The following is a 27,414-nucleotide window of genomic DNA, read 5'->3' as shown; positions in this document are numbered from 1 at the left end:
GCCCATGTTCAACAAGGCCAAGTGTGAGGTCCTGCACCTGATCAAGAAAATCATCAGTATCCATACAGGCTTGGTAAAAATGGATTGAGAGCAGTCTTGCAGATTAGGACTTGGAGGTGCTGGTGGATGAGAGGCTGGACATGAGCTGGCAGTGTGCACTCAGAGCCTGGAAACCCAGTTGTATCTTGGGCTACCATCAAAGCAGGGTGGCCAGCAGGGTGAGGGAAGGGGTTTTCTCCCTGCTGTTCTTGTGAGATCCCACCTGGAGTGCTGCATCCAGCTCTGGGGTCCCCAAAAAATGAAGGAAATGGATCTGTTAGACTGGATCTGGAAGAGGGCTGTGGAAGTGATCTGAGACTTCTGCAAGGAAAGGCTGAGAGCTCAGATAGCTCAGCCCAGAGGAGAGAAGGTTCTGAGGAGACCTTATGTTGGCCTTTCAGTACTTAAATGGGGCTTATAAGAAAGGTGGAGACTTTTTACCAGGGCTTGTAGTGTCATAGGACAAGGCTTTAAACTAAAGCAGGTAGAATGATTTTTAGATAGAAAGAAGAAATTACTTTGTATGAGAATTAGTATTGTGAACCACTGGAACAGGTTGCTCAAAGAAATTGTGGGTGTCCCATCCCTGGAAGTGTTCAAGGCCAAGTTAGATTGAGCTCTGAGCAACCTGATCTGTGTGAAAGATGTCCCTGACCACAGCAGGGATATTAGAACTAGATGATCTTTAAATGTCTTTCAACCCAAATCATTCTATGATTCTGTGTTACTGATGAATGAAATGCTGAGTTGCTCTTCCAGTAGCCTAGGCTGAATTTTGTTTCTAAATCCATGAGAGTATTTATGAAGTTCTGCTCTCATTTTCAGCTTTATAGCTTCTGCTCCTCCTGTAGTGGTCTTCAACTCTGCCTTTGTTCATTCCTTGATGTTTGTAGAGCTATAATCTTGTGTATCTTTCTAAAAATACATGCTAAACTGTTATGTTTTGCTTGCCCTGTTGTATGACTGCATCAATAAAAGTCCTTTGCTAAAGAGCGTGTCTAGATTTGCAATGCACAGTAAAATCTCCTTGTATAATAATGTAATTCTCATGAGTGCTGTACACTGTCTCCCACTAAAATTGTTGGATTGCTTTCTTCTCTCCAAGAGTTTGAGTTATAGTTGCTTTTGAATTTTGCATTTTTCTTCTATCCCTCTGCATAGTTTCTCAGTAATTTTCTTCTGGCATTTTTGAGTGGCTCATGTAATACATCCTTGACAGGAACACTTTACCAGGACAGATGAAAGACATTGTAATGAAAATAACATTTTCTGGTAACAGCTGCTGCCATCCTGAATGTGTTACTCCCTCAGCAGTGAGCATATGGATTCATGGGACCTACAGTCACCCAAGACAAAAATCTTTCCAGCTTTGGGAAGTTCTTCATAGGACAAAAGAGCTCTGCAGGTAACTGTTCTTGTCCCAGGTCTATCCATCACTGAAGACACAAAAAATAGAAACTTGAACCCTATAAACACAGGTTGATACCACATTTTCAGACTATCCTACTTGACCTTCAGGAGTTTGATTTTATTTCTCTAGAAGGTGATGCTAAATTTTGTAGGATGCTGAAATATTAGGCTTTACTTTATTCCCTTTATTTTGAAACTGTATACTGTGCAAGCTGATTTAGGTCTTTAAAAGTTTGCTTTGACATCTATGTCTCTGAATGCCAAGTACTTTCTCTTGAGCCAGAAAATTACAGGGCCAAGAGATATTTTTCTCATTGAGATGCACCTTGTCAAAACAAAATTTTCAGGGTTGGGAAAACTGGTTATTTTCAAAGCACAAATGAAAGATCCCAGGATGGACCTGGAGTGTTTGGTGCTGGAATGGAAGCCCTTGTGGTTAGGGCTGAACTGCCTGCCTGCTCAGACAGTTCATGTATTTGGAATGATTGGTGGAACAATCAGCTGAACTGGGAGAAGTTCAAGAAATAGGAGTTTGCCTCAAATCAGTTTTGGTTTTGTTCTTTAAAATGGCTTATCTGTGATTCTGTGCAGAAGCATTCTGCATATCTAGACCTTTGGGAGATGCCTGTGCTTATTCTTTTTGCCTGAATCTAGTAAGAACAGATCTTAAGAATGGAGGGGGTGGGAGATGGGGGATGGGATGGTGGTGATAAGTGCCCTTATAGGTGCTATTATGGGCTGCTGTATGATTGAGCCCAGCCTAACCTTCCTTTCTTCCTTAGCTGGTGCAGGTATATAAACGGGAAAAGAAAAAGGCAGGAAGGCCAGGATGGGGCACTGTGTGGTGTGGTGGTCTTCTTCAGCTGAGAGAGAGGAATGCTGAGATTCAGCCACTGGTTTAAAACAAGCAAAAAGAACAACAGCAACAACACCACTAAAAGAGAAAGAAATCTGGGCTAAGCAGATCTGAAGAGGCAGACAGAGGAATGTCTTTTCTGTGTGTTGATCATATGTGTCTAATGAGTGCTTCCTCTTGCAGCTGTGAGTTCAAAAGCTTGATGTCATGGAACTAGAAGTCAGTGACAGAACAGAGGGCTTTCCATGCCTGGACAGATGGTGAAACACTGTTCTCAAGATTTGCCTTTATTGAAGTCCTGAGACTTTTTGTTTTTCTTCAAGGACTTAAAAGTACTAAGCTGCTGCAGCCTAGGGGCAAGAACAGCTGGCAGGTGTCACCAGGGAGTTTCTCCCTGAATGCAGTAGCTCCTTTTGAGGGAACTCTTTTTTTTTGCTTTTCAGTAGCAAGGAGGATGCTGAAAGATTTCTTTTTCTGACGGTCCTGAGCTTCTGAAATAATTGGTTCATTAGTAACTAAGGAACCAGAAGCATTTACAGGAAAAGCTCCTAGAAGCTGGCTTCCCTCTCAAAGATAAGTTGTTTTGATCCTGTTTGTTTTTTCTGAAGGATGAGGAATTTGTACAGAGTGATCCAGCCACTGATGAAATATTTTGTAAAATATGAGTTGGGAAGCATAATTAATATTATATCATCTGATCAGTCAAGCAGCCCTACAGAAGGGACTGAGAGTAATGACTTTATCTCAGAGGGTCACTTAGTGTTGCATAATGTCAAATGACTACATTAAACTTGATACTGGGCAACGTAATGTGGGAAGAGAATGTGATAAATACAGAAATCTAGGGAATGTCAGTCCTGAAGTATGATCTAATTTATCATCTCTTTGAAGGGGTACCTTTAATGATACTTCTTTTGAATTATCTTTAGTAGAGACATCATTTTTTGATTTACCTTTTCCTGCTTTGACATAGCTTCAGTTCTTAAAGGAGAGTAACTGGACTGTGAGATGTTGCACATAATGGATTTAGATTAACTTCTTATGCAGAAGTTGAACTAAGTAGTTACAAAATTGGGTTGAATATCATCTCTTTGGGAGAGTGAGGGTTGAGCAATAAAGCCTTCTCCCACACTAACACACTTCCAGAATGCTTCTTGAAGATGCAAAGACATTGTACTTGAAGGACTGATCCTCAACGGGATTGTTTTATCATGGGGTGAACAGTGAGTCAAAGGACTCTGGTAATACCAAGTTCAGTATAGTACATTTCAGTAAAGCTTTGGATACTGTCTCTCATGGGATCCTTCTGGACAAAATGTCTAGCACACAATTGGATAAACACATCGTATAATGGGTAAGCAACTGGTTCATGGGTCAGGCATAAAGGGTTACAGGGAATGGGCTGGCATCCAACTGGAGACCTGGCACTAGTAGGTTCTGCAGGGTTTTATCTTAGACTCTTCAACAACTTCAAAAACAACTTGGATGCAGGACTGGAAGGGATACTGAGCAAGTTTGCAGACAGTACAGTACGAAACTGGGAGGAGCTGTTGACTCACTTGAAGTCAGAGAGGCCCTGCAGAGAGACCTCGACAAACCAGAGGGCTGGGCAATCACCAACCATGTGTAGTTCAACAAGGGAAAGTGCTGGATTCTGCACCTGGAATGGGGAAACCCTGGATGTAGGGACAGACTGGGGAATGAGATGCTGGAAAGCAGTGGCACAGAGAGGAACCTGGGGCTCCTGGTTGACAGCAAGCTGAAGAGGAGTGAGGAGTGCAGCCAGGAGGGCCAAGCATGTCCTGAGAGCATCAGGCACAGCATTGCTGGCCAGACCAGGGTGGGGATTGTCCAACTCTGCTCTGGTGTATTGATGAAAACCTATGGTTTATGTTACCTAAGGGATGGTTTGTTAAGATTTGTATTGTACCAGAAAAAATGTTACGAGTCAGAACAAGCAAAAGGCTTGTAATGTATGATCTTCACTTATCTTGAACTTAGCTGCTGTGCTGATCCTGAGCAGAATAGCCTTGAAATAATGTCTTCCTTTGGACTTTGCAAAAAAAGGGCTGTGAAGTTTAAAAGTAACTCACTAGTGCCCTTCTGTGCTAAAGGCAGTACATATAATCTGAATCCTCCTCTCGTGAGGTTGATATCCCAGCATTACTATCCAAGGGAAGAATACCAAGGCTGTGCCAAATTGTTGTTCAATGCCAGGTTCCTTAGTTTTTGCTTTTGAAGATTAAGATTAGCAATTTGGAGGTTGCAGTGGTTGTAATGTTACGTGTGAGCCTTCAGCAGCAAGTTAAAGTCTTGCTTGTTATACAGAAATATTAAAAACATGAAAAAGTTGTAGCGTAAGTGGTCCAGTTTAAAAACAGACAAGCAAAGACAAAAAAAAAAATAATGCAAGGAGGAATTTCTCATTCTGTTGCATGTGAGACCTTATATGTGGTGGTGGGAGAAGAGAGAAGGTAAACCCAGGGATCGCCAGTTGCCTCTGAAGCACTGAGAACTCTCCTTTCCACTTTAATTACATTTCATGCTACATTTTGTCTGGAGGCTTTATACCCTGTGTGCTCAGATTTCACTGTATTAGAATATTGCTTTTGTGGCATTGATCACCTTGGATCTGTGTGGATGCTGCTTTTTGTTTCAGCAGGAATAGTTTCAAAGATGTTGAAAAGTGATTAAAATGGCTACTTTTACAGTATGACCTGTGAAGACAAATGATGGCTACAGAAAGGGGCTTTCCTATGAAGGTGATAAGGATTTGTAAAGAATTCTGACTTCAGACTGTTAAATGTGCTAATTTGGAGTGTGCTCACTAGAGATTAATTGCACTAATTGTATGCATACACTGAGAGGCTCCAGTCTGTCCTCTTGACTGTCCTATTTTTTCTCCCTTTGTTTCATGCTCCTTAGGCTGTATCATCACTCAGCTCCTTAATGTCTTTCATCCATTCATGCCTTTTAGCTTCTCCACCTTAACCAGTCAGCTGTGCTTCTGTCTTCTCCTCTGCTATCCTTCTGTGATATATTTTCACCACACATAACTACTGCTGTTTTTCCACCCATGGTTAAATGTAACAGGAAAAAATAACCCCAAGTAAACCCACAACTTCATGCTCTCAGCAATGAAAACAGTTCTGAGTTTAACAGAGCTATGCCTTTTTCATTTGCTCCAAATTTTAGGTACTGACCCAGGAACCATGGCCTTGTATACTTTCATTTAGTGCTTTGTTGCAGAAGGCTCTAAATAACTTTTCAAGAAAATACAGTATTTCCAGAACTCATATTTCCATAACTACTGATATGGTGAATCTGTGGCACTGTATAACTTCTGATTCTTGGTCATGTGGACCATAAGCTCTGAAAAATAGAAAGTAGCATATGCTAAAATCAAGTTGAAGTCAATTTGTCAGATAACAAACCACAGTATTTAGCTGAATGACAGTGAACTGTTGCACAGAGAGAACCAATTATGTAGTATTAGTCTTATTTATATTAGATTGTCTTATTGCAACTAACTATAGATAATAGAAAACTGTCTACCAAATAAGTGATCTCCACAGAAAAGTGTGTCTAAATATTTCACTTTTATAGTTTGCTAGTCTCCTTCTTAGAGTTGTTTTCTCACATTATGAAAAAACAGTATTAGTAGAAAGCTTTTACTTTCTCATTAAATTATGGAATAGAGGCTTGCTTTTAAGCTCTAGTTAAAGCTAGTTGTTCCTGCATTCATGAAGGCAAGAGATGAAAACTTGATTTTGAAAAATTCCTTTAAAGCTCCCTGACTCCAAAAGAGTTACATTTCTTAGTGGAAGCAGCTTTTAAGATATTGTCAGGATATTTTAAAAGGTAGAGTCTTGTTTTTAAATGAAACTCTATATGCATCTGTATCTTGTAATGATTTTAAAAGCTAAGTTTGGATTAACTTGATGTAGTCATCAACATGCTTGATCAATAGTTACTTTTTGGGAAGATGTGTGTTGTTTAGTACCTTCTTAAATTATTCTGAATTTTAATTTAAGTATTCAGCCTGAAAATGTTCCTTTTAATTCCTTTATTAGAGTGTTAACCTGGTGATAAGAGGATAGTGAAGCAGTCTTGTGTAACTTCAAATAACCAGCCTTGTACAATGAAGACCTTTAAATTATTCTCTGATTCTAAAAGATATTTAACCTAAAAGTCACTTTGTAAAGATGCCTGAGAAAAACTTAAATGTGAAAACTGATTGTCTCCCTCTATTCAGGTCATCTGTTGTTATTCAGCCTACATGGATGTGTAAGTGGTGGTTTAGTTACTGATTATCTGTTTCCCTATACACACCTGTAGATCTAATTAAGGTGATGTTTTCTTTCCCCTTCAGGTATGTTGAGTATAGATCACTATGCTACAGGTTTGTTTTTCCATTCAGTAGAATCCATTTGTTTTACAATAGACAGACTTTGCAGCATTTATTGGCATAGATAAGGTGATTTAAATCAGGCAAACAGGGTCAGAGTTTCCAAGATCCACAGGGTTGTGCTTGTTTTGACTTCAGGGGGAGCTGACTAAATTCTTCTAAAATTATGGCCATGAGGCCCTAGCTACAAGTTATGGGTACTTACTCTTGAAACACAGCACAGGTATTTACTAAATGCTGTATTTTTCATTACATATGCAAGACCATATTTATAATTACATGTACTGGGTTAATCCAGGCAGAAGCATTGTGCATATGGTGCTTGTTTTATTTAATTTCAAATGGGTTTTTAATTGGAAGGATTTAAAAGAAGATGACTTGAGAGGTCTTTTCTGTTCTTTTATACCAAGGTGATTGCCCTGATGTCTAAATTTTAGTTGTATCAGTTGCAGTGGACAGAATTCAATTTGACTTTCCTGAAATGCAGTAGGGTTTTAAAATTACTTCTTCATTTTAAAATTATTCTTCCCATACTCTGGTTTTATTCTAACCATCTGGAAAAGGTTTAGAAGCACAAGTGGAAAATAAAAATTAGCAATTGAAACTGGGAGGGTAAAACTGCAAGGATTATTTACCCTCATGCTTCACTAAATAAACTGATTGGCATCTGGGATTAAATGAACTTCCTTCCACTCAGCAGCATTGGTGTGTTGTACCATTAGGTTCATGCTTTTGATTGTATGTCTGAGACATCCACGGGGCCTTCTCTGGAAAAAGAAGGATGAGTTACTTGCATTGTTAATCACTTACAGCCTCCTAATCCGGATATTTAAACTTGGTTTATACAAACACAAAGAGGGGGGAGAAGGAGTAATGTCTCTACTCAAATGCAGTGAGTAAAGCTGGATCTCTGTGAGCCAGGTAGGACATCTGCTAGGGTTCAGTGAGCAGCCAGCTCTGAGTTAGCTGCTCACTCTAATAACAGCTAATTTCCTTTGTCCTCAGACCAAGTTTGTACATGCTTTTCCCCTGCCCTGTTGCTACCTGGGTTAGCTGATGGTGGAACCTACAGTCTGTCAAAATCTGCAAAAAGGAGGCTCCACATCTTTCTGCATTTGCAGGAAAAATATGCAGGGAAAAGCTGTTCATCAAAGGAAAAAAAAAAAAAAGGCTGGAAAAGCTTTCATCCACATTTTGGAAGAATACTTGAGGAACATCTGCTACATACAGTGAATAAGCTTGTTTTCATTTATGGGAAAGCAGAAATACTGCTGTTGGAAAAAACCCTCTGCTAATAAAGGACTTACTGCTGTCCCTGGCTTTTCATGAGGTAATAAATCACACAACTGGGGCATGTTCAGGAGAGCAGGGCTATCTCAGTGTGGGTTTCAGTGAGGGCACGGTATAGTTTGTGGAGTTTTTTTTCCTTGTGGTGCAAATAAAAGGTGATTTTTTTTTTTTTTTGGTTGAAATTAGGCAAATACATAGCATCATCTTCTGCCCTTTGTGATAAGCAGTGCTGTTCTGGCTTTTTGTAGTCATTTTCACACTCACTCATTTTGCATGAAGAACCCTACAGTTTAAATCCTTGCAATGTCTGAGACTTGTGATTTCTCTTTCAGAGTTCAGATGGGTCCCTCTCTGAGGTTGTACAGAAATGGAAGGAGTATCAGCTCCAGTGCCAGAAATACTTGTATGAGACACCCCCCATTGTGGCAGGTAAGCTAATTTGGTAGGGATAGGATGTATTAATTTTTAAAATGCATTATAACAGTAGCAAGGGACTGATTATGAACTTGAAAATACTTCTTTCTGGTTCATTGCTTCTTTATCTCATTTGCTCCTGCCTGCTCTCTGTGGGGCTCTTCCCTCTGCTGGGGGAAGCATTTTATGGAGCAATTTCATTGTAAAGATGTTTGTCCTTAGGTCCAGAGTGTTATGCAGTGGCAAGTGGTAGCTCTGCCATATCAAACAGCCACTAATATAATAGACCTGAAACTTCTTTAGGTGTCAAGGTGTTAGGAAATCTGGGACCATGCTGTTCACATTGAACTAGGAGTTTGTGGGTTGTAAAGTTGGTATAAGCTATTCTGAGCCTTGTAAAATGCTGAAATGGCTTTGGAAAAAGCAGGAAGTGACTTAAGGAGAATATAGCTTGTCTTAGTGTTTGAGCTGCTGTAATATGCTGAGAGCATCTGTGATGTGCCAGCATTGTGGTGTTTAGAGGACAAGTGGTGACGTGTCAATAATGCTCACAGTTGGACACCATGCAGCCTCTCCTCTGCTTCAGTGCTTTTGTGACACGCTGAAGATGTCTGAAGGTGTGCCTGTGAGGAATTATTTCTAAACTGTTAATATTCCTTGTCTCAACTACATTATTATGTCAGAGTGAGAGCAGGAGCTGATGACAATGGCAGGGACACATTCATCTCCCTCTGCTGCATTATTCTGTTGAGCAGTTGAGTGCTGCCCTCTAAGAATGACAGTTTAATGAATCTGAAGTAGAAGTATTCTCATGTTGATTAAGCTGTAATGCAAAGTTATGGTTGTGTGTGGGTATTTCATTGGTGGACCTATATATTAGGGTAGACTTTCCAACTGCATGAATTTGAACCATTCTGAGGAATTATTATCTTTAGTGTTCATAGCAAAAATGATTTTAAATTAAACTGTGACAAGTAAGGCTGTGAAAAAGATAGATAAATTAACACTTATCCATTACTTCCTTGTCTGTTGAGTCAGTGTGAGACCCTAATCTGTTCCTTAGTTCCTCCCTGAAACAATGGTTTCCTGTGTGAAGGTAAACTCACTCTTTTGGATAAAAAAGTGTTGTATAATTCCACATCAGAGCTTAAATGCACGTGTCTGTATTTCCTATTATATTCTGCTCTTCAGTCATTTCCTTCTTGCTGTATTAGTGCAAGGCAGTGGCATGAGCCTCCCTTCTCTCCCTCTGCAGAAGGCAAGTTCTGCAACAGAACATTTGATGATTATGCCTGCTGGCCAGATGGACTGCCTGGCACCTACGTGAATGTCAGCTGCCCCTGGTATCTTCCCTGGGCTAATGCAGGTAAGAGCCTTTCTTTATAGGCACAGCTTTAAACCAGTCCTGTTTTCCTTGCCCAGTCTTAGCAAGGACAAGATTGGCTTAAGTATCTGTGAGTGCAGTCAATTCTCTGTAACATAAAAGTAGGGACTGATACTACTATGATACATTCTTGATCCCTGTTTAGCAGGGGAAGATGAAAATGAGAGAACAGACTTCTTAAAGGTTGTGTTTAGTTTGGATAGTTTTTGATCTCATCTGGTTTTGCTGCTTGGATAGTGGTGACTGTTAATAACTTAGCCTTCAGCAAGCACGCAGAGCTGTCTAACAATGATAATGGGTTAGTTGGAAAGCTGAAATAAAAGTAACAAAGGCAACTGGTACATCATCCTGTAGGAAATAGAGATGGAAAAGTCTAAAGTGAAAGTGTTTTGTGCTGGTCCTGAGATAAACTTATTTCTCAGAACTCTTTGCAACCACTGAAAATGCCTTCATCTCACAGACTTCTATGAAGGACTGAATGGCACCTTTAGATTTTACAGCCTTATGTACATGTACACTTGAAGGCAAGGTGTATTAGATCATTTAGTCTAGTGTTCTGTCTTTCAAACCAGTGACTTGTACAGCTTGTACTTTGTGAAGACCTTTCTATGCTTCGAAGTCTAAATGAAACAGTTTATTAGCCAGCTCCGGTGGAGTGGGGAATTGGCTTTGGCCTCTGTTAAAGGACAGAGGATATTAGTTAATGAGGATATATAGTTCTGATTGATGGATGCAAAGTGTATGGTGTAAGTATGGAGGACATGTTGTGTTGGAATGGAGGGATATCAGGAATGATGAAGAGAAGGGATGGGATATCAGAGATTACTTAAACATATTGTGTAATGTGGGACCTGGGCTTAATACAAATAGCACGAAATAAGGGCTGGAGATGATCTTGGGTCTGGCTGAGTTTGAGATGATTTTCTTCACAATAGCCCTTGCTCAATGTCAAAGCACTTGCTTCAAGCCCTGCCTGCCTGAGGCCAGCGAGCCTGGGGTCTGCTTGAAGTTGGGAGGGGACATCAGTGGGGCAGCTGATGTGATCTGATTAAAGGGATGTTCTGCTCTGTGATGTGGTTGGCAGTAAAGCTCAGAGAAAGGGGCAAGAAGAGGGAGAAGTGAGTAGAGGCATTCATGATGGTGTCTTCCCGCCTAATGGTTGTCCATGCTGAGGCCCTGCTTTCCAAGAAGTGACTGAATGTCTTCCTGCAAATGGGAGGCAATAAATAAATTCCTTATTTTGATTTTCTTGCATGTGCAGCTTTTGCTTTACTTATTAAACTGTCATTATCTTGAAGGGTCGGTGGTGTATGTGTAAATCCCCACACTTAAATCAAAATGTCACCACAGCACTGACAAAGGTTGAAACTACACCCCTGGGCCCTTCACTGCTTTACAACCACAAAGGATTCCCTGTAGTTGTTTCCCTCTGTGGTAACATCCAGTCCTAGTTCCCATTACTTCTCCTGGTTACTTATTTATCTTGACCAGCAAGATATTGCATCTTAGTTTTTCTCCCCCATTCTGAGGAGGGAAAGCAGCCAGGGTGTGTTTGGCAGCCCACGAGCCTACCACCTTGTCCACCAAGGAAGCCGAGGGGCTGTGAAGAAGTCTCTGCCCTGGTGCCTGCAGCATCTCCTCACCTCCATCTTCTCTGAGCTGAGTGCTCTGCACAGGGCTGTTTCTCACACTTTTTTCCTCACTCCTCACTGCCAGGCAATGTTTGTTTCTTTCTTGCATGCAGTTGTTTCCCTGAGGTGCCATGGCCTAGTTGATAAGGTGGTGTTAGTTCATACGTTGGACTCAGTGATCTCAAAGGTCTTTTCCAACCTCGGCTGAGGGGCTCAGCTGTGCCCTGCAGTGGATCTTTGGAACCAGTTGTGTCCAGCATGGGACAGCTTTAGCCTCTCCTTGCAGAGGCCACCCTTGGTTACATCTCCAGCCTTGCCTGCTTTCTTAAGCGACTTCAGAAGTTAAGATGCTGTTTGCTAATCCTCCTCAGGATTAGGAATGGATAAACAGGCTTTTTCAGGTGTATGAAATAAATATTTACCTCATAATTTACATAAAATCACTGGATATGGCAGGATTTTTTCCAATAATGTTCTTCTGTGGGGATACCTAAAACTCTTTGCAGACTTTAACTTCTGTCCTCTAAGCCTGTTTATTTTCAGTCTTTAAGACCCTGGACTTTCAACTGCTCTTGAAACCACTGCAGGAAAAAGCCACTGTTTAATGCAATACTGCAGATTAATAAATTACTTGAATGTGCAATGTCTTTCATACTTTTGGAAATAAGTTTTTTTAAAAATTAATTATCCTGAAAACGGTGTTTGTTTCAGTGAGAAGAGCAGCATTTTGTAAACTCCTTGCTTGGGAGAATTGCAAAACACTTCAGAAAATCATTAAACCCTTGGATTTGTTCCTTTGTTGAGCAAATTGTGCATATACCTCAACCTCTGTTTTATCAGCAAGGAATAAAAATGGGACAAGGAGGCCTTTCAGTGTCCAATATAAAACAAGAAGTTTGTATCTCTGCCAGGCATGCAATTTAGGAGCCTGAATTACCATCACCTGACGAGATTCCATGGCATCTTGTGGAGTCATGTTCAAAGTGAATGCTAATGAGCTGCTGTGATGAAGAGGTAATGTCTTAGTAATAGAAGATCTAGAGCAATAAAAAATTGAACAACCTCTGATTTAGAGTAGTCACTAAAGGATGTTTATTACTTGTTCTTGCTTAGCCTCCTACTTGGAACTTGAAATAGGTTCTAGCAGTGCAGGACTTCCATCCCATCTCCTGGAAATGGAGAGGAGGAAAAGGTGAGATGTTGTTTGGGAAGTACCTTCAAAACATGTTCGGGGAAAGTCATCAAGTATGAAGTGCTTCAGCTAGGCATACTCAAATACTTAAGACTGCTGCTCCCTTGACTAGGAGTCAGGTTTTCAAGTTTGTAGAAAGCTTGCTGGGGTATACCCCCAGAAATCCCCTGGGAATTGAATTGAGTCACTTGAAACCAAATGTTGCTTATCATGGAGTACTGAAATGGAGGAAGCATTGAGTCTGAGTCTCTTCATGAGTTAACTACTTCAGTATAAAAATGTAGAAGAGCTGTAAGCAGGGAAAGGTGATCCAGAAAGCATAGGCTAGTCATTAAAGGATAGCATTGGGACAGCCATAGCCCACACAGAATCTTGTCAAGTGAGATGAAGAGTAACAAAAAGGGCTTCTAAACAGATATGAGAAAGAAATATGGATCCACTGCTGAGTGCAAGAGGAGAATCTTGGCAAAGGATGGGGAAATGACTGAAGTTAAGGCCATGCCTTTTTCATGGCCTTTACTGGTAAAACTCACTTTCAGCAATCTGAGGCCACTGTGATCAGTGATAAAGTTGGAAGCAATGAAGACTTACTCTAACTGGATGAGGATCAGAATATGGAAGACTTTCATGTGGTATACCCAAGTCCACAGCAGTTGGTAGGCTGTACTGATGAGTGGTGAATGAGCTGATTAATACTGATGTGAGGTCACTTTTGGGTATCTTTGAAAGGTCATGGCAATTGAGGGAGATTCCTGCAGTTGTCACCACTATCTTCAAGAAGTGCAAGGGGGCAAATCTGGGGAATTACAGGTGATTGGCCTTTTGTCAGTCCCAGGCAAGTAAGGGAACAAATAATCCTGGGAATGGTTTCCTAGCACTTAGAGGACAAGAAGGTGATTAGGAGTAGTCAACATGGTTTTATGAAGGTGAAATCATGCATGATGAACCTGATAAGAGGACTAGCCTGGTGGCTAAGGAAAGAGCAATGGAGGTGTTTATCTTGACTTTAGTAAGACTTTTGTGGCAGACTCCCATAACATCCTCCTTGACAAACTGATGAAGTGCGAATTAGACAAAAGGCTGAAAAAATGGACTGACAGGAATCCTGTGAGTTTCTGCCCCTGAGGAGGAATAGTTGAGTGTATCAGTGCTGACTGTCTGGAAAGCAACTTTGCAGAAAAGGCCTTGGAGGTACTGGTGGACACCAAGCTCAGGATGAGCAGCAGTGTGCCCTTGAGGCAAAGGGCACCAGTGGGTTCCTGGGTTGTATTAGGAAAGCATTAGTGGCAGTTCAAAAGGATGATCCTCTCCCTCTACTCTGGAGGGTGATACATCTGGAGTGCATTGCCCATTTCTGGGCTCCCCAGTATGAGAGAGAGAGACATGGAATTACTTCAGCAGGTCCAGCAAATGACTGTGAAATTTATTGAGGAATGGGAGTGCCTCTCTTATGAGGTGAGACTGAGAAAGCTGGTGTTCTTCTGCCTGGAGAAGAGAAACCTCAGGGAAAATCTTATCAATGTGTATGCTCACATACTGAAATACAGAAAATTTCCTTTAAATGTAATTATTTTATGGTGAGGTTTGTCAAATACCTAGGACAAGTGACCCAGAGAGGTTGTGGAGTCTCTCTCCTTGAAGAAGACGATCATACCCTGACCAGACATGTGCCTGAGCAACTTGCTCTAGTTCCTCGCTGTATTAGGAAATATCCAGTCTCATTCCAGTGTTGACTGATTTGTGATTCTCTGTTTCTGTTTGTTTGTTTGTTTTTTATAAGGTAAGTTTTGGTAACCAGTGATTGTCAGATGCTACAAATTTCTGTTGGTGTCAGCCAGAATACAAGAGAAGAATTTGCATGGTAAATGTTTGGAAAGCTGGAGCATTCCTTGGGGAATCTGGGTTTTGCAAACTATGCTTTAATAGCTTTTGCTGTTTGTGTACCACCCTTATCCTGGTAGCTGTCAGTCTTGAGCCTGCCCTTCTGCAAATCTCAGCAGCAGATGTGGCGCAGCAGGTTGCCTAGCAGAGTGGCAAGCTGAAAATGGTATGAGGAACTTTTTGTGCTCAGCAGGTATGTGAGTAGTCCAACTGCACATGATGGCAGTTCTTGTCCCTACGTGATGCCACAGAACTGCTCCCTAAGGTGTGACATCCTGCTTGTTGCTTTAATTTGGCAGCTTCTGAATCCTTGTCTGCATTGTGGGCATGGTTCAGCAGAAGTGCTTTCTCCAGTTCTTTGGATTGAGCATTTATCTCAAGAGCAACTGCCGGGAGATAGGAATCTGTTCATTGAGAAACTTGAGAGTTAATCTGGTGTCCAGTGCTGTGTGCCTGTTCAGACTTGTGTGTATACAGAGACTTTTTCAGCCTTATGCCAGACAAATCCGTGCAGGGTGGGATTACAGGTGTTTTCTGCTAAGGAATGTGTGCATTTGCAAGATTTTTCCTTACAAGATCACTTCCCTTGTGATTGCAATGTTTGTCTTCAACCCTTTCTGAAAATGCTGCTTGCAAAGGCAGCCTATAAAGTACAGCAGAGACAATCAATACTGTCCCACTCGTGTCAGACCTCTTTGGAGATGCTGAGACTGAGACTTCTTTTTGTTCTGTTACCTAGCAGGTGTGTCAGCATCCCTGAAAAAGTTACTATTGGCATGCTGTCTGCAAGGATGGACTCTGAGGGCTGGGAATGTGTTCACGATAATTGAATAGAAGAAAAATCACATTAGACCAAGATTTTATGGTTGAAACCATGTATGCCTGTACTGCTACAGACTTTTTTTTTGTGACAGACAAGTAAATTAAACCTGAATTTTTACAGGAAGTTTTCCTATTATAGGTTGCACTGAAATAGTGGGTATTCATTTGTGGGTGCACTTTTGAGATATGTTCTGAATGCTGGGTTATTTTCTCTTTCTTCAGTAGCACTGTTGTCATTTTTTCATCTCTAGTTACGCAGCAAACTAGATTGGAAATTTCACCCAACTGAGATGTGGGGATTTCTCCTCATTCCTTTGAGTTTTGGTGTTGTTTTTTCTTCTCTTATGTAGATCAGTTTCCTGATAAGTGTGATTGCAGCTATATTAGCATTCATCTACTTCAAGTATATTGGTCATTATATTATTTTCTTAAAATAAAATTGTGAAATAAGAATATTATGGTTATCTTGGTAATCAGTATTCCACTAAAGCCAAAATAGCTGAGGTTGAGAGTAGCCTCTGTTGCTGAGGTTAAATCATTGTCACTGGAAAGAGACATAGGTGGCTGATATGTCTCACAGCACAGGGCTTGGTTTCCTAGCAAGTGAGGAGCCCAGACACTGCTGGGCTGCAGCTACATGGCAGGAGTTCATAAAGTCATCCATGTCCCTTGAGAGCCATATAAAATAGCTTTGTGCGTGTTATGAGGGAGCTCTTTCTTGCTTCTTGACAGCAAGAAGCAAGATCATTGAGGCAAAGGGAACATGGAAGGGAATCTAATTTTGGTCAAAGTATTCTGTTCAGGGCTCTGTAGGGAAATTCTTTTCTCTTTGGGAAGACTTCTTGGTTTTCAAGTGTTATTTTCAAATGCTTTCGAAATATGAAGAGAAATGTATAGACTATCAAAACAAGCACATGCTTAACTTTGGCATGACTTGCTTTGCTGTACCCCCAAAAAAAACCCAAAGCAAAGCTTTGTTTTTGGTCTGCTTATACATCTTTGAAAGAGCAAACTACAGAAGTTTCTCAAATCTGTGAAAGCTATTTCATTCTAGCTCTGTTTGGCTTTTATTTGTTCTTATGCAACTCCCACTGAGGGCAGGTCTTTGTGGGGAGATGCTGAAGTAGCAGGAGGGAGGTTATTGTTAAATGAATTTGTTCTGCGAAGTTGCCAGTGCAGATGTTGGCCCACAGCCAGAGCTTGTTGAAGGCAAGTTTTCTATACTTGTGGCTGACAGAGTTGAAGCTTTTGCCTCCTGTATGTGAAGCTCACTCAGGGTATGATAACATTGAAGTTGCACCAGGTAAACTTTGGACACCTTGCTATCCACATTGCAGTTGGAGAGATTATGACAGGTTCTGGGGCTGTAGCTGTCTCAAAGCCAATCAGTGCAGAAGCTCTGAGGGGAGCAGTAGGGGCTCCTTTAAGGGACAATGGGCACCTTGCCTCACTGTCACTGGCTCTGTGCTTTTTCTTGTTACCTTCTCATAATTGAAGGCCAGCTGCCAGTTACACCATGTGGATTTGGAAACTATTGAGCTGCACAATTCATCTTGCAATTATGCCTCCTCTGGGGTTCTGATATTTTATTGTTTAATAGCACTAAATCCTTTTTAATTAAAAAACCTTTCAGAGGTACTAGTTTCGGGCAAGAATTATGTGAACAATAGCCACAAAAGTTGCTCCTATATGCACTGGACTGCACCAACGCTGGCTGCAGACTTGCATCAACACAGATGTGGCTGTTGCTCAGATCTCCATGCAAAATATGTAATCTTTGAATGCTTTTGTTCCAGCTTAGAACCTGTCTCTATTTTTGAGGGGTCTGATACTTGAATTAGATTAATGCCAGTCTGTCTGTGTTGCTATCTTGCGATGGCACAGTAGTGAATTTTGAAGCAGCCCCTGATTGTGCTGCTTGCTGAGACTGATTTAGTTTCAGCAGCTTTGGTGTCTTGTTTCTTTGGAGGAAACTAAGCCAGAAGCTGTGCCCCAGGAGTGTACTGGATTCTTTTCAGTCCTGGAGGGAGGCATAAGACCTAAGAATTTGGCTGTACTACTATGTAGTCTTCCATTACAGCCATACACGGGCCTTTGGAGGACTTCTGCACTACCAAGATCTCATTAAATTGTAATGTTTCTTGTGCCAGGTAAAGGGCCAGGTGGCTTGTATGCCTTAATTGATGTTGTCCATGAGGCCTCAGTGCTTTGTAGTTCCCTGTGCTGTCTAAATCTACCTTTCTCCTAGTTTGAAATGCTTTTCTTTGTTTATCAAACAACTTCCGTTGTCATTCACCTTTGCTTGAATCGCTTGTCTCCTATAATTCACTTTATTTTCTGTATTATCCTCTCTTTACTACATTATGTGTTGCAGTGGTGACACCTGCTCCTTTGTTCTCCCAGATCATCAGGTAAAGTACAGCCTGGGGACCCTTGGAAACAACATTGGTTTCCAGCCTGTGATGTGAGAGACGTGAAAGTCTCTCTGGTGGCAGACTAACCCAGCAGTAATACCAGGTGACCTCTGATGGTAACCTTGTGGCTGCCTCTGGCTGCTGGAGATGGAGTCAGTCTGATTAAATCGTGGAGATAACTGGCACCACAGCTGTACTTCACACAATAATTTTGCCCAGTCACAGAGATTGTATGAGCTGAGCTTCACGTGGGGGTGTGGAAATGCAGAGATCAGACTGGGTTGCTGCTCCAGAGTACCATCAGTTACAAGAATACTTTGAGGTCAGATCTTTCTCATTTTCCCCTGCTGTAACCAGTGTTTGAGACCCTCTTCCAGCACTCCCCATTTTCTCTCTGGTGGCAGAACTTCTTTTCCTGATGTGTCTTTAGGTAGGGGCTCTGCATGAGGCTTTGGGTGGAAGTGGGGTGTTACCTTGGAATTCTGAGGTACCAGAGGTTAGCAGTTTAACCATGAGGATTTTATGATTGTTTAAAGAAATTTCCCTAGGGTTATGAGATGTAGACTAACCTTATTCTGGTGCAGCAGAGATCATGGAAATTGTCTGCACAGTCCCCACCCAGCATTAGTGTCTAAGTTAGTCCTGGCTGTTGCTTAAATCATGAATTACTACCTTCCTTCTTGTGTGGTGCCTTTCTTTTCCCAAGAGTGTAATTGAACTTCCACGATTACACAATTGTAATGGTATTACATACCACAATATTGAAGATTCCATTCCCTGCTATGCAAGCAGGAAAACCAAAAGTGGTGAAATGAATTAATCTGATCCCAAACTAAATCTATCTGTGATTGGGAGAAGAGGGGCTGAGAAAGGGAACAGAACCTTGTTATGTTTGTCAAGGTGTTGCCACAAGTGTTTTGTGTCTGTGGCATGCTGTACCGTGACACAGGTGAGAATCACACCTTCTGCCTCAGCGGGATTTTGTGTCATTGCTCCTGGGGTGCCTGGACCATTGGAGAAGCTTCTGCAGCTAATCTTTTTTTTTCTAAATGTGATTTAGCACCCTTCTCAGCCCCTTGCTATCAAACATGGTCATTCAGGGTTGGTGTTCCAGCATCTGCACTCCTGAGACATCTGCTGCGCTGCAGGATTAAATCCAATGTCCTGGTCCTCTTCCCTTTCCCTGAGTTCCATTTGCACACTTTTCTAACTCAGAGGGGGAGGGAGTTTGGGGACAGAGTGCCATACTGCCAGAAAGAAGCAAAAACATAAAAGAAATATGTTTGATTTTGTTTGTGAAACCTCCTATGGATAGCAGAGCTGTGGCGGTGAAGCTCTGGTGTTACCTGTGCAAAGCAAACCAAAGAAATTCTGCTGTTTTCTAGAGGGCTCTGTGGAAAACCCTACAGCTGAGGAAGCAGGCATTTATGTGAGAGTTTTCCTTCAGACAATTTTTGAAGTTATGTGCATGGCAGGAACATTTGGTTCAAGGGACCAAGTTAAACCTTGTCTGGTTTCATCTCTCTCACTTTTTGTTTAATCACCCAGCTTTGCAGTTTGAGATGGTCTTTTAAATCTGAGACAGCAGATGTCTTCGTGGGTGTATAGTTTAAGTACCTGCTTGTCTTTTTGCATGCAAGAAAATAAATTTCACTTCAAATATTGGGTACTCTGAAGATGATTAGACATTTATTAAATTTCTTCCTTTCCTTGCTTTAATAAAACCAAGCTTCCAGAAAGTTCCCATAATGCTGAAAAAGGTGTGACCTTTTTTCAGTGAAAAATGTTTCTTTGCATTTGCTAACCTGTAAGCACTTCAAAATTTATACTTCCTTGCACCAGAAGCTGTCTCAAGCTAATTGGCAATTTCAGTTTGCTTAAAGTAATGATAAAAAAAACCCCTTAGTCTTCCAAGTTCACCTCTGCCTCTGTTTGTCAGTCTCCATCTGGTAGTTTACCAGAGAACTCTCAAACATATGTTGCTCATCTCAAGGGTAGATATAGGGGCTGTTTGCAGAAATAATTTTTAAAATCATTAACAGATAGATGGTATTAACATCCATTTATTTTGGGCCATGAGGCAATGTCATTCTCTGTTTTATCAATTTTGCTTAAGTAAAAGAAACAGCTTTTTAAAGAAACTGCTGCTTAACTTCAGATTGAGGTACATATAATAGAGCAGTGACATACGACTTTCCAGCTGGGCTGAGATGTGACTTTCTGTAGGGACAGAAAGTCACATCTTTCTGTAGATGTAGATTCCCCTCCTGCTGCAACCAAAATACATCAGATGTGTTATAGAACAGGAAACTTTGCACATAGCCACACATTGAAATGCACATATGTGTGATGGAAAGATGATGTTTGTATGTCAGGTATAGATCTGGTCACCTGAGACCTTCTAAGAAGAATTATGTTGATTTGCACTGCTGGAGGAGCCTGCTGTAGGATATCAGCTTGCCGTGTCTCTGGGAGTTGGAGCAGTTGGCAGGACTGTATGTTTTCCAGAAATTTTTTAGTTATAACTGTATAACGTTTTTCCTTGAAACGCACTGTCAAGGATGTCAAGGCACACCTCAGAAAACACATAGCTGAGCTTAATTTTGTGAGTGCTTGAGACATTGCCTAGAGCTGATCCGGCCATGAATAGTGCCTTTCAGTGAGGAGTGAACACCATTAGACCCAGCTGCAAGGAAGAGCTGGACTGCCTCTGTGCCTTGCCCATGCTAGTCTAGCAGGTAGTTAAATATACTTGATATGTTTGATATCTTAGACTTCATCTGTGCCCTCATTACATACTTGCATAACTGAAGTTTTTATCTACTTGCTTTTATTTGTTTTCTGTGCGCTCTTAAACAGAGGGACCTCAAACCTTTCTTCAGGTTACTTACACCTAAGAACTTGCAGTTTTTAATTGCTGTGGATGAGCAAAGTGAGCTAATTAAGGGTCTGAATAAGCAATAGTGTTTGTGCGTGCTACATAATTAAATGCCTTGCTGAAAACAGATTGTTGACTTTCAGCTTACTTAAATGTTACTAATTAGTAAAATACTGATTTGTTTTGGTTTTTTCCCAGAAGATGTGCTAAGATATGAATACTTGATTTTAAAACTGCATAGATGGAGAGGAACTTGCCCACATGGCTCACTTCTTCCTCCCCTTTTCAGGAATTCCTGGCACTTCACCTTGGGTGGTGGGAAAGACTCCTCTCACATCCAGCCTATGTGTATCCTCTCACAGAACAGATGTGCTTCTGATGTGGTAGTGGTCTTAAAGGTTATTTCTTTTCCCAATATCTGTAGTTAAATTTTGGTGAAGATACAGCTCAATCTATGTATATGCAATGTGTCTGTGTGTATATATATATATATATATCAGTAAATGCTTTATGTAAAGGCAGCTGAGTCTTTGCCCCTTTAAGTTAGTAGTTCTGTGATTGAAATTTTTATAATATTTTCATTTGACAGGGTAGTGTTGCAAAAAATGTGGACTGACTTAAAAGGTGTCTGAATGCAAGTCTAATTATAGAACATCCTCCCCTTTCATGCCATTTTGCATATGCAGCTTTAACTTAAGAATACACTGATCTTTACAAGGATTGCACTTCTTAATCATGCACACAGTTTTATTTGTTTAGCAGTATTATTCTTTTCTACTTGGATGTTTTATTGGTGACTTTCCCCTTGAGAGTTTTCTGTCATAGACTAGATTTTCCCTGAGACCCGGGTTCCTGCTATGAATGTTTAAAGTCTAATCCTCCTCAAACATGCTCCAAATGTTAACTGTTAGGATTCCCATACCTCACTTTAATTTTTCTTTGTATAAGAATAAAGCTTTTCTGGGCAATGTTTATGAGAGAACTTGGGTACATGACTGGTTTGATGACAAAAATAATGCTGGTTAATGCCTGGTCAGACTCATATGATTTTCTGGTTCTAATTTACTTTTTGACAATTGGAATGAGCAGAAATGAATTAGGTAAGAAAAGGATCAAGTGCTTAATGGCATATTTCCTCTGAAGGCAAAAAACTGACTTACACACGCAAAAACTGCCTCGTAATGGTGCTGGAACTTAATGAAGCAGGGCACCAACAATTCCTTTAAACAGAATGAAAGCAGGGGTAAAATGTGGAAAACATTGTGTTGGTGTGAATGATGAATGACAGTGGGCTTAACTTTTTATAAATGTCAGGTATCATTGGCAGTGAATATTCAAGGGAAGGGATTGCTCCTTGGCATTAAAAGAAAAGTTTAAGTCAAAGGGATTTTATGTCCATCCAAATACCTCTCAAGCTATGAAAATTGAATGGAAATTAACTTGGGGAAAATTGCCCATGTAAGAGTGTAAGAGATCCTGATTCTTAGATCAGGGATAGGTCCCAGCTTTGGGTTGAAGGGTAAGAATCATTGAGATTGGTGTAAAGATTGACTTTGTGAAGGAAAGGTAAATCTAGATATACCTGCAGCTTTGGTGGCCTCCAGACACTATTGACAGAAAATATGGTGGTTTCCATAATAAAATTACTTGGTCCTTTCTTTTTATTTTTCCATTATTTGTAAGAGCTTGTATTTAGTATCTTACAGATTTGTAGCACTTGGCATGATGAGATTCAACAAATCAGAACTCTGTTTTAAGGCGGATGTTTTCCAAGAACATTTTGTCAAAATCTTACTCTGTATTTCAGCATGTGGATGAGAAAGAGGAGTGTGGCTGCTGTGATACTGGTGATGTGTCTCTTGCTGCTCGTGGGGGTGAATTCCTTATGTGTGATTGTTTGCAACTACAGTCTCCAGAGGCAATATCCCTGTGGAGTAGTGTTCCTTTCTCTTGAAATGTGTGACTGTTGAGGTCAGATGTGCTTTTGGTGCATGGGCTGAGCAGGGCTTCTTATGGCCTTGTTGGCTGCAGTAGGTCCAGATCTGAGAGCAGATGTTCCTTGTTGATTTTGCCCCTGTTCAGTGCTTGGATGGAGCAGGAGGAGCTTGGAGTATGAGGAGGAAGGCTGAGGAATAGACTGGTGAGAAAGGAGATGTGAGAGGCTGGAGTTAGGTTGCAGTTTTGATTATGGTGGCTTTGGAAAATGGCAGTGAAGGAGCACAGTAGGAGATGGTGGCTTTGGAAAATGGCAAATGGTAGGAGCTGAGAGAGAAGTAGAATAGTGTGGGAGGAAAGGGAAAGGGGGCAGGAGGGCAAAGGTAGAGTAGCAGCATAGGACTAAATATTGCAGCAGCATGAAGGGTTGAAGGAATTAACCTGAAGAGGAGAACCAAGGTGAGGAATGCAGTTAGGAGAGAGAGAAATGGTGTGTCTTCAGTCTTTAAAATGGATGAGATACTCCATTTTATTTGTTCTGCTTTGAAGTGTCCACATTCTTTGTATTGTGTAGATTGTGGCTAATTCTTGTGGAATTATAGTTAGCCCTAAATGAAGTTTGATAGTTTGAGATAAACTTTATGGTCTATTTTCTGAAAGCTTCCGATTGTTTAGGATTTTTTTGGATTATCTTTTTACCTGTCTTGCGAGAGATGATAAATTTAGGATTATTTAATCAGTGGTTCTTTATACCATTGTTTTTGTGGATAATCAAATACCACTAATTTCCATATTGCCAAGGACTGCCAGTTTGCTTGCAGCATCTGGCATTTGTTTTAGCCTCCATGTTCTGGAGCTTTTTGTTTTGTGCTGAAGCTGCATCAACCAACCAGTGTTTATTTGCATGTATGCATCCCTCTCCCTCCTGGCTGTGCATATTGAACGTACTAGTTACCTGTTGTATTTTCTCAAAGTTGTTTTTAGCTCAGCAAGTATTGTGCTAATGATTTGTCTAGTTTTTTTCCTTTCTTTTTAGCTTGGGGGTTATTTTGCCTGTTTTTATAAGGCCTTGGAATATGGGTGTAGTAAAACAGATCCCTTTCTCTGCCCTGGAAACAACTTTAGTTGTGTGATTTGCAGCCTTTTAAGAGGACTTTTCACTGCAGATTTTTTTTTTTTTGCATCATTTTAATATCCTCTAATAGGATGGCTTCTATTAATTACATTAACTGATCCAGTAACTTAAAAACACAAAACCTCTTAACAGCATTTTTACAAGTTTGTTTTGCATTAAACTTCCAATCACATTTGTTGTTGCAATGCACTTTCATTTATTCTGAACAAAACTTCTAATGGTATTTTTTGGTATCTTACCAAATGTTGACAAAGCTGTTCCATTATCATAAATACTTGTTTTTCATAAGCTGCCTTATTTTATTGCATTAATTCACATATCTTTTATAGTTCATAAACATTCTTTATTAAACCTGATGCCCACATGCATGCGTGCACTTTTATGATTTTATTTAAAGTTTGTTTCAAAAAGTTATGTTAGGTGTCAGTGTTGTCTAGCATAGTTAATGGCAGCCTTTTCTTGATACAAGTTCCTCAAATTAAATGCTTGGAGGGTACGGAAACTTTTAGGGTAATGCTCTGTTAAAAACAATATTCTTTTCCAGAAAGCTAGTTTAATTTTTGAGATACTCACTCATATCCAGTGATGTATACATTTGTGATTTAAGGAATACTTTGTGATTTGGTATGGTCTTCTTTGCTTCCATAACCTTTATTGGCCACCATTATGCAAGTAGTTTTTAATTATGAAACTATGTTCTGTGATTGTTTTCTTTTTCACAGATCTTATGCCTTCAGTATGAAGAATGGATTTGCATGTGAGATGTAGTAAAGGGGGCTCTTATCTGCAGGATCATTGCCTCATTAACTGAGACAGTTGTGTTGAGTGAGGCAAGATATTGCAGATCTAGCAAGGGTGATCTCTGCACTAAGAACAGAATATGCCCATGCAGAACAAATTTTGTGGCCGCATAATTTTCTTTTTTTATAAATGTGACTTTATTATGTTACCAAAATATTTTTTATCATCTCTTTATGCCTATGAGCTAATAGCCTTTAGTGTTCATTGGGGAGCTGAATGGTTGGTGGTCTTTGAATGGACCACACAAATAAGAAAATGCAGCATTTGGTATAGACTTGATTCAGTCTGCTTAAATATGGCTTGCATCTCACAGCAGTACGAATGAGTAATTTCACCTTAAATTATCTCCCTCTGTTCTTTGTCCTGAATAAAACCATGGATTCTGCTGGGAAAAAAAATGTATGACTGTGTATGTAGAAACAATGTTATTGAGTGGTGCTAGAACTCATCTTTTAAAGCTTACTTTACTTACTCATCTAAGTAGCTTTAACTTAACACTTCCTAATTCTTGAATCTTTAGTGCTGTTGTGTTAATGTAATTTCAAAAGGAATGTTTCTAAATAAGAATTTATATGCAGGCAATATTCCTTGTGTGATGCCAAACATCATGTCCATCTACAGTTCTGTGACTTTGTGCTTTTGCTAGCACAGCAGAGGATTCTGGCACTGAGAATTTCCAGGACATGCAGGGGTGTCTGTGCAGCCTGCAGTGTGGCCTATACTGGGTTGGCTCTTCGCTTGCACCATGTAAAGGTTCTGTTAGGTCTGCAAGAGGTCATGTCAGGTGGTCACTTCATGTTCTTTTTGCAGGAAGAGAATAATTTTCAGATGGCTTGGGTGAGAGGTGGCGAAACAGACTCAAAAATCCCTATCGTGAATGTTCCTAGCTTGAAAGATCCAAGAATCCCTCCAGCCTTTTCCAATAAAAAAAAAAGCCAAAACACTGCAAGGAAGAAGAGTAACAAGAGGAAAAAGAGAAGTAAATGCATTCACACTCCTACCAAGAGACAGACGTGAGCTTGCACCCACCTAACAGCCACCCCATGGTGCAAGAGAACATGCAAGTAAGCAAGCACAGGCTTGGTTTTTTTCTTGTTGTTTTTACAAAAGCAAAGGAGTTGAGATGACTAATCCATTATAAGGGAGGAGAAATTGTGAGAAAGAATACTAAATAAAGTACCTGTAGTTAAACTGCCTGTTGAGGTAATATAATTTCAGATGATGTGGTGGTAAGCCCAGCACAAAGGAGCGCTTTGATAAATGTGATTCTTGGACAGTGGTGCAGACTGGGGCTCTTCAACCTCCCAGAGGCTTCAGGATCAGGCTGTTCCCTTATGTCATGTTTTTAGCTGCATGCTCCTAGGCATGAGTCCTGGGATTAGGATGTCTTTGCAGAAAGCAGCATGGGGGCTGGGGCTGAGTGACATTTAGCAGCAGCTTTTACAGCCAAGAGTGATTCCTTTCAGGAGAGCATTGCCCAAGTCACAGCAAGTGATAGCTGAACAGAGCTGCTGATGGGGGCAGAGCCTCCTAAATTCTGGGAAGTTGTTGTCCCCATCAAAGGGAAGTTTGCTCATTTCAGAAACAAGGAGTCTGTCTTGAAGGCTGTAGTGATTCTCTCATACTGCAAAGTCCCTGCTTTATGGAGAAAATTGTTACCTTTTCCAAAACAATTTCCCTGCTGGAAGTAGAGAATGGATGTTAGCAGAGGACAAGTCTATAATACTTGACACAGAGCAGACAGACAAAACTGCAGTCTCTTGTTCTTCTCGTTCTCTCATCTCTCTGCCTGAATAGAATTGATTGGCTAGGACATGCTGTAATTTATTTTTACAGTGAATAATGTTCCAGTTTATCCTGAGGGATAGTTGGGTGAGTAATGTCACACTGACATTGACACCCTGATGTTGTAAAATGCAGATGAGGTTGGCTGTTTCAAATAGAGAAGATACTCAATTTGGTTTTATTTCTAGTAAAAGTGGGGCTAATAAGGAAAAGTTGGTGAGCCTTTTGCACCATGCTCTCCATATATAAAAGTATCCAGCTACTTCTGGGATTTGATTTGATTAACAGGTTCAGTAGGTAGATATTATTAGCTTCAATGCTAGCTCTCTACCTTTTATCAGCTTACAGAGATTGAGTTTTGGGCATCAGTCCATTGTTTTAACATGTAATTCTAATGAGGTGTGATTGACACTGTTCAAATAAACTTGTGCCATTAGGCTGCTCCAAAGGTTTTGCAATTTTTTGCACTTAACTTAAAAAGTAAAGTGCAAAAAATCAGATTCCCTATGCACTGGGTGTGGATTTGTTTATTTGCAGAGGATGATAAGCCAATTCTAGAATATAGTGGAATAATTTGCAACATTGACTGTATGGTAAGGGAAAACAGGACAGGAAAAAGGTATTGCAGGATAGCAAGGAGGTAAGAACCACCTTGAACCTTTAAAAAAAATATTGTTTGTCATTCTGGTCTGTTAGAACTGCTGCTGGTCTTTGTATACTTGGTGTTTTGACTGCATTAAAGGTAAGAGAGCCTGAGTCACTGCAGAATTCAGGCATGGACAAATGTGAATTGCCTCTGAGTAAGCCACCTGCGAGCAAGAAGCTGGAATTGCTCAGCAGCTGTGGGGGAAGCTGTGTGGGTGCCTTCTTTCTGTCATGGCATACAGGCCACCTCCCAGCATGTCACTGTTAGTTTGTCTCAGTGCCTATTAATAACTGATTTTCTTTTCAGCAAGGGCATCACATGAAATTTGCAGGAAATGAGGTTCCTAGTAAGCTTTGGAGCAGGCCCTCAGCAAGGACAGAATGTGTACATATACTGTCCCTGTATCTGTTTTAGAAGGTTGAAGATCTCTGCCATCTTAAGCCATCTTAACCTGTGCAGAGAGAGTCATAAAAAGTACATGTGAAAAAATTGT

The 27,414-nt window shown here is 40.6% G+C and overlaps 1 protein-coding gene across 1 annotated transcript in view; it reads left to right on the top strand.

Annotated features, from left to right (window-relative positions):
- GLP1R (glucagon like peptide 1 receptor) overlaps positions 1–27,414 on the top strand; it is an 83,033-nt gene that overhangs the window by 20,257 nt on the left and 35,362 nt on the right. Inside the window, 2 exon segments of the mRNA XM_058019914.1 lie at positions 8,336–8,432; positions 9,673–9,783. Coding sequence (XP_057875897.1) covers positions 8,336–8,432; positions 9,673–9,783 — 208 coding nt within the window.

Source organism: Melospiza georgiana, chromosome 3 (genome assembly GCF_028018845.1).
Source record: "Melospiza georgiana isolate bMelGeo1 chromosome 3, bMelGeo1.pri, whole genome shotgun sequence".
In the NCBI taxonomy this organism is placed as follows: domain Eukaryota; kingdom Metazoa; phylum Chordata; class Aves; order Passeriformes; family Passerellidae; genus Melospiza; species Melospiza georgiana.
This window is presented reverse-complemented; position numbering and strand designations above follow the sequence as displayed.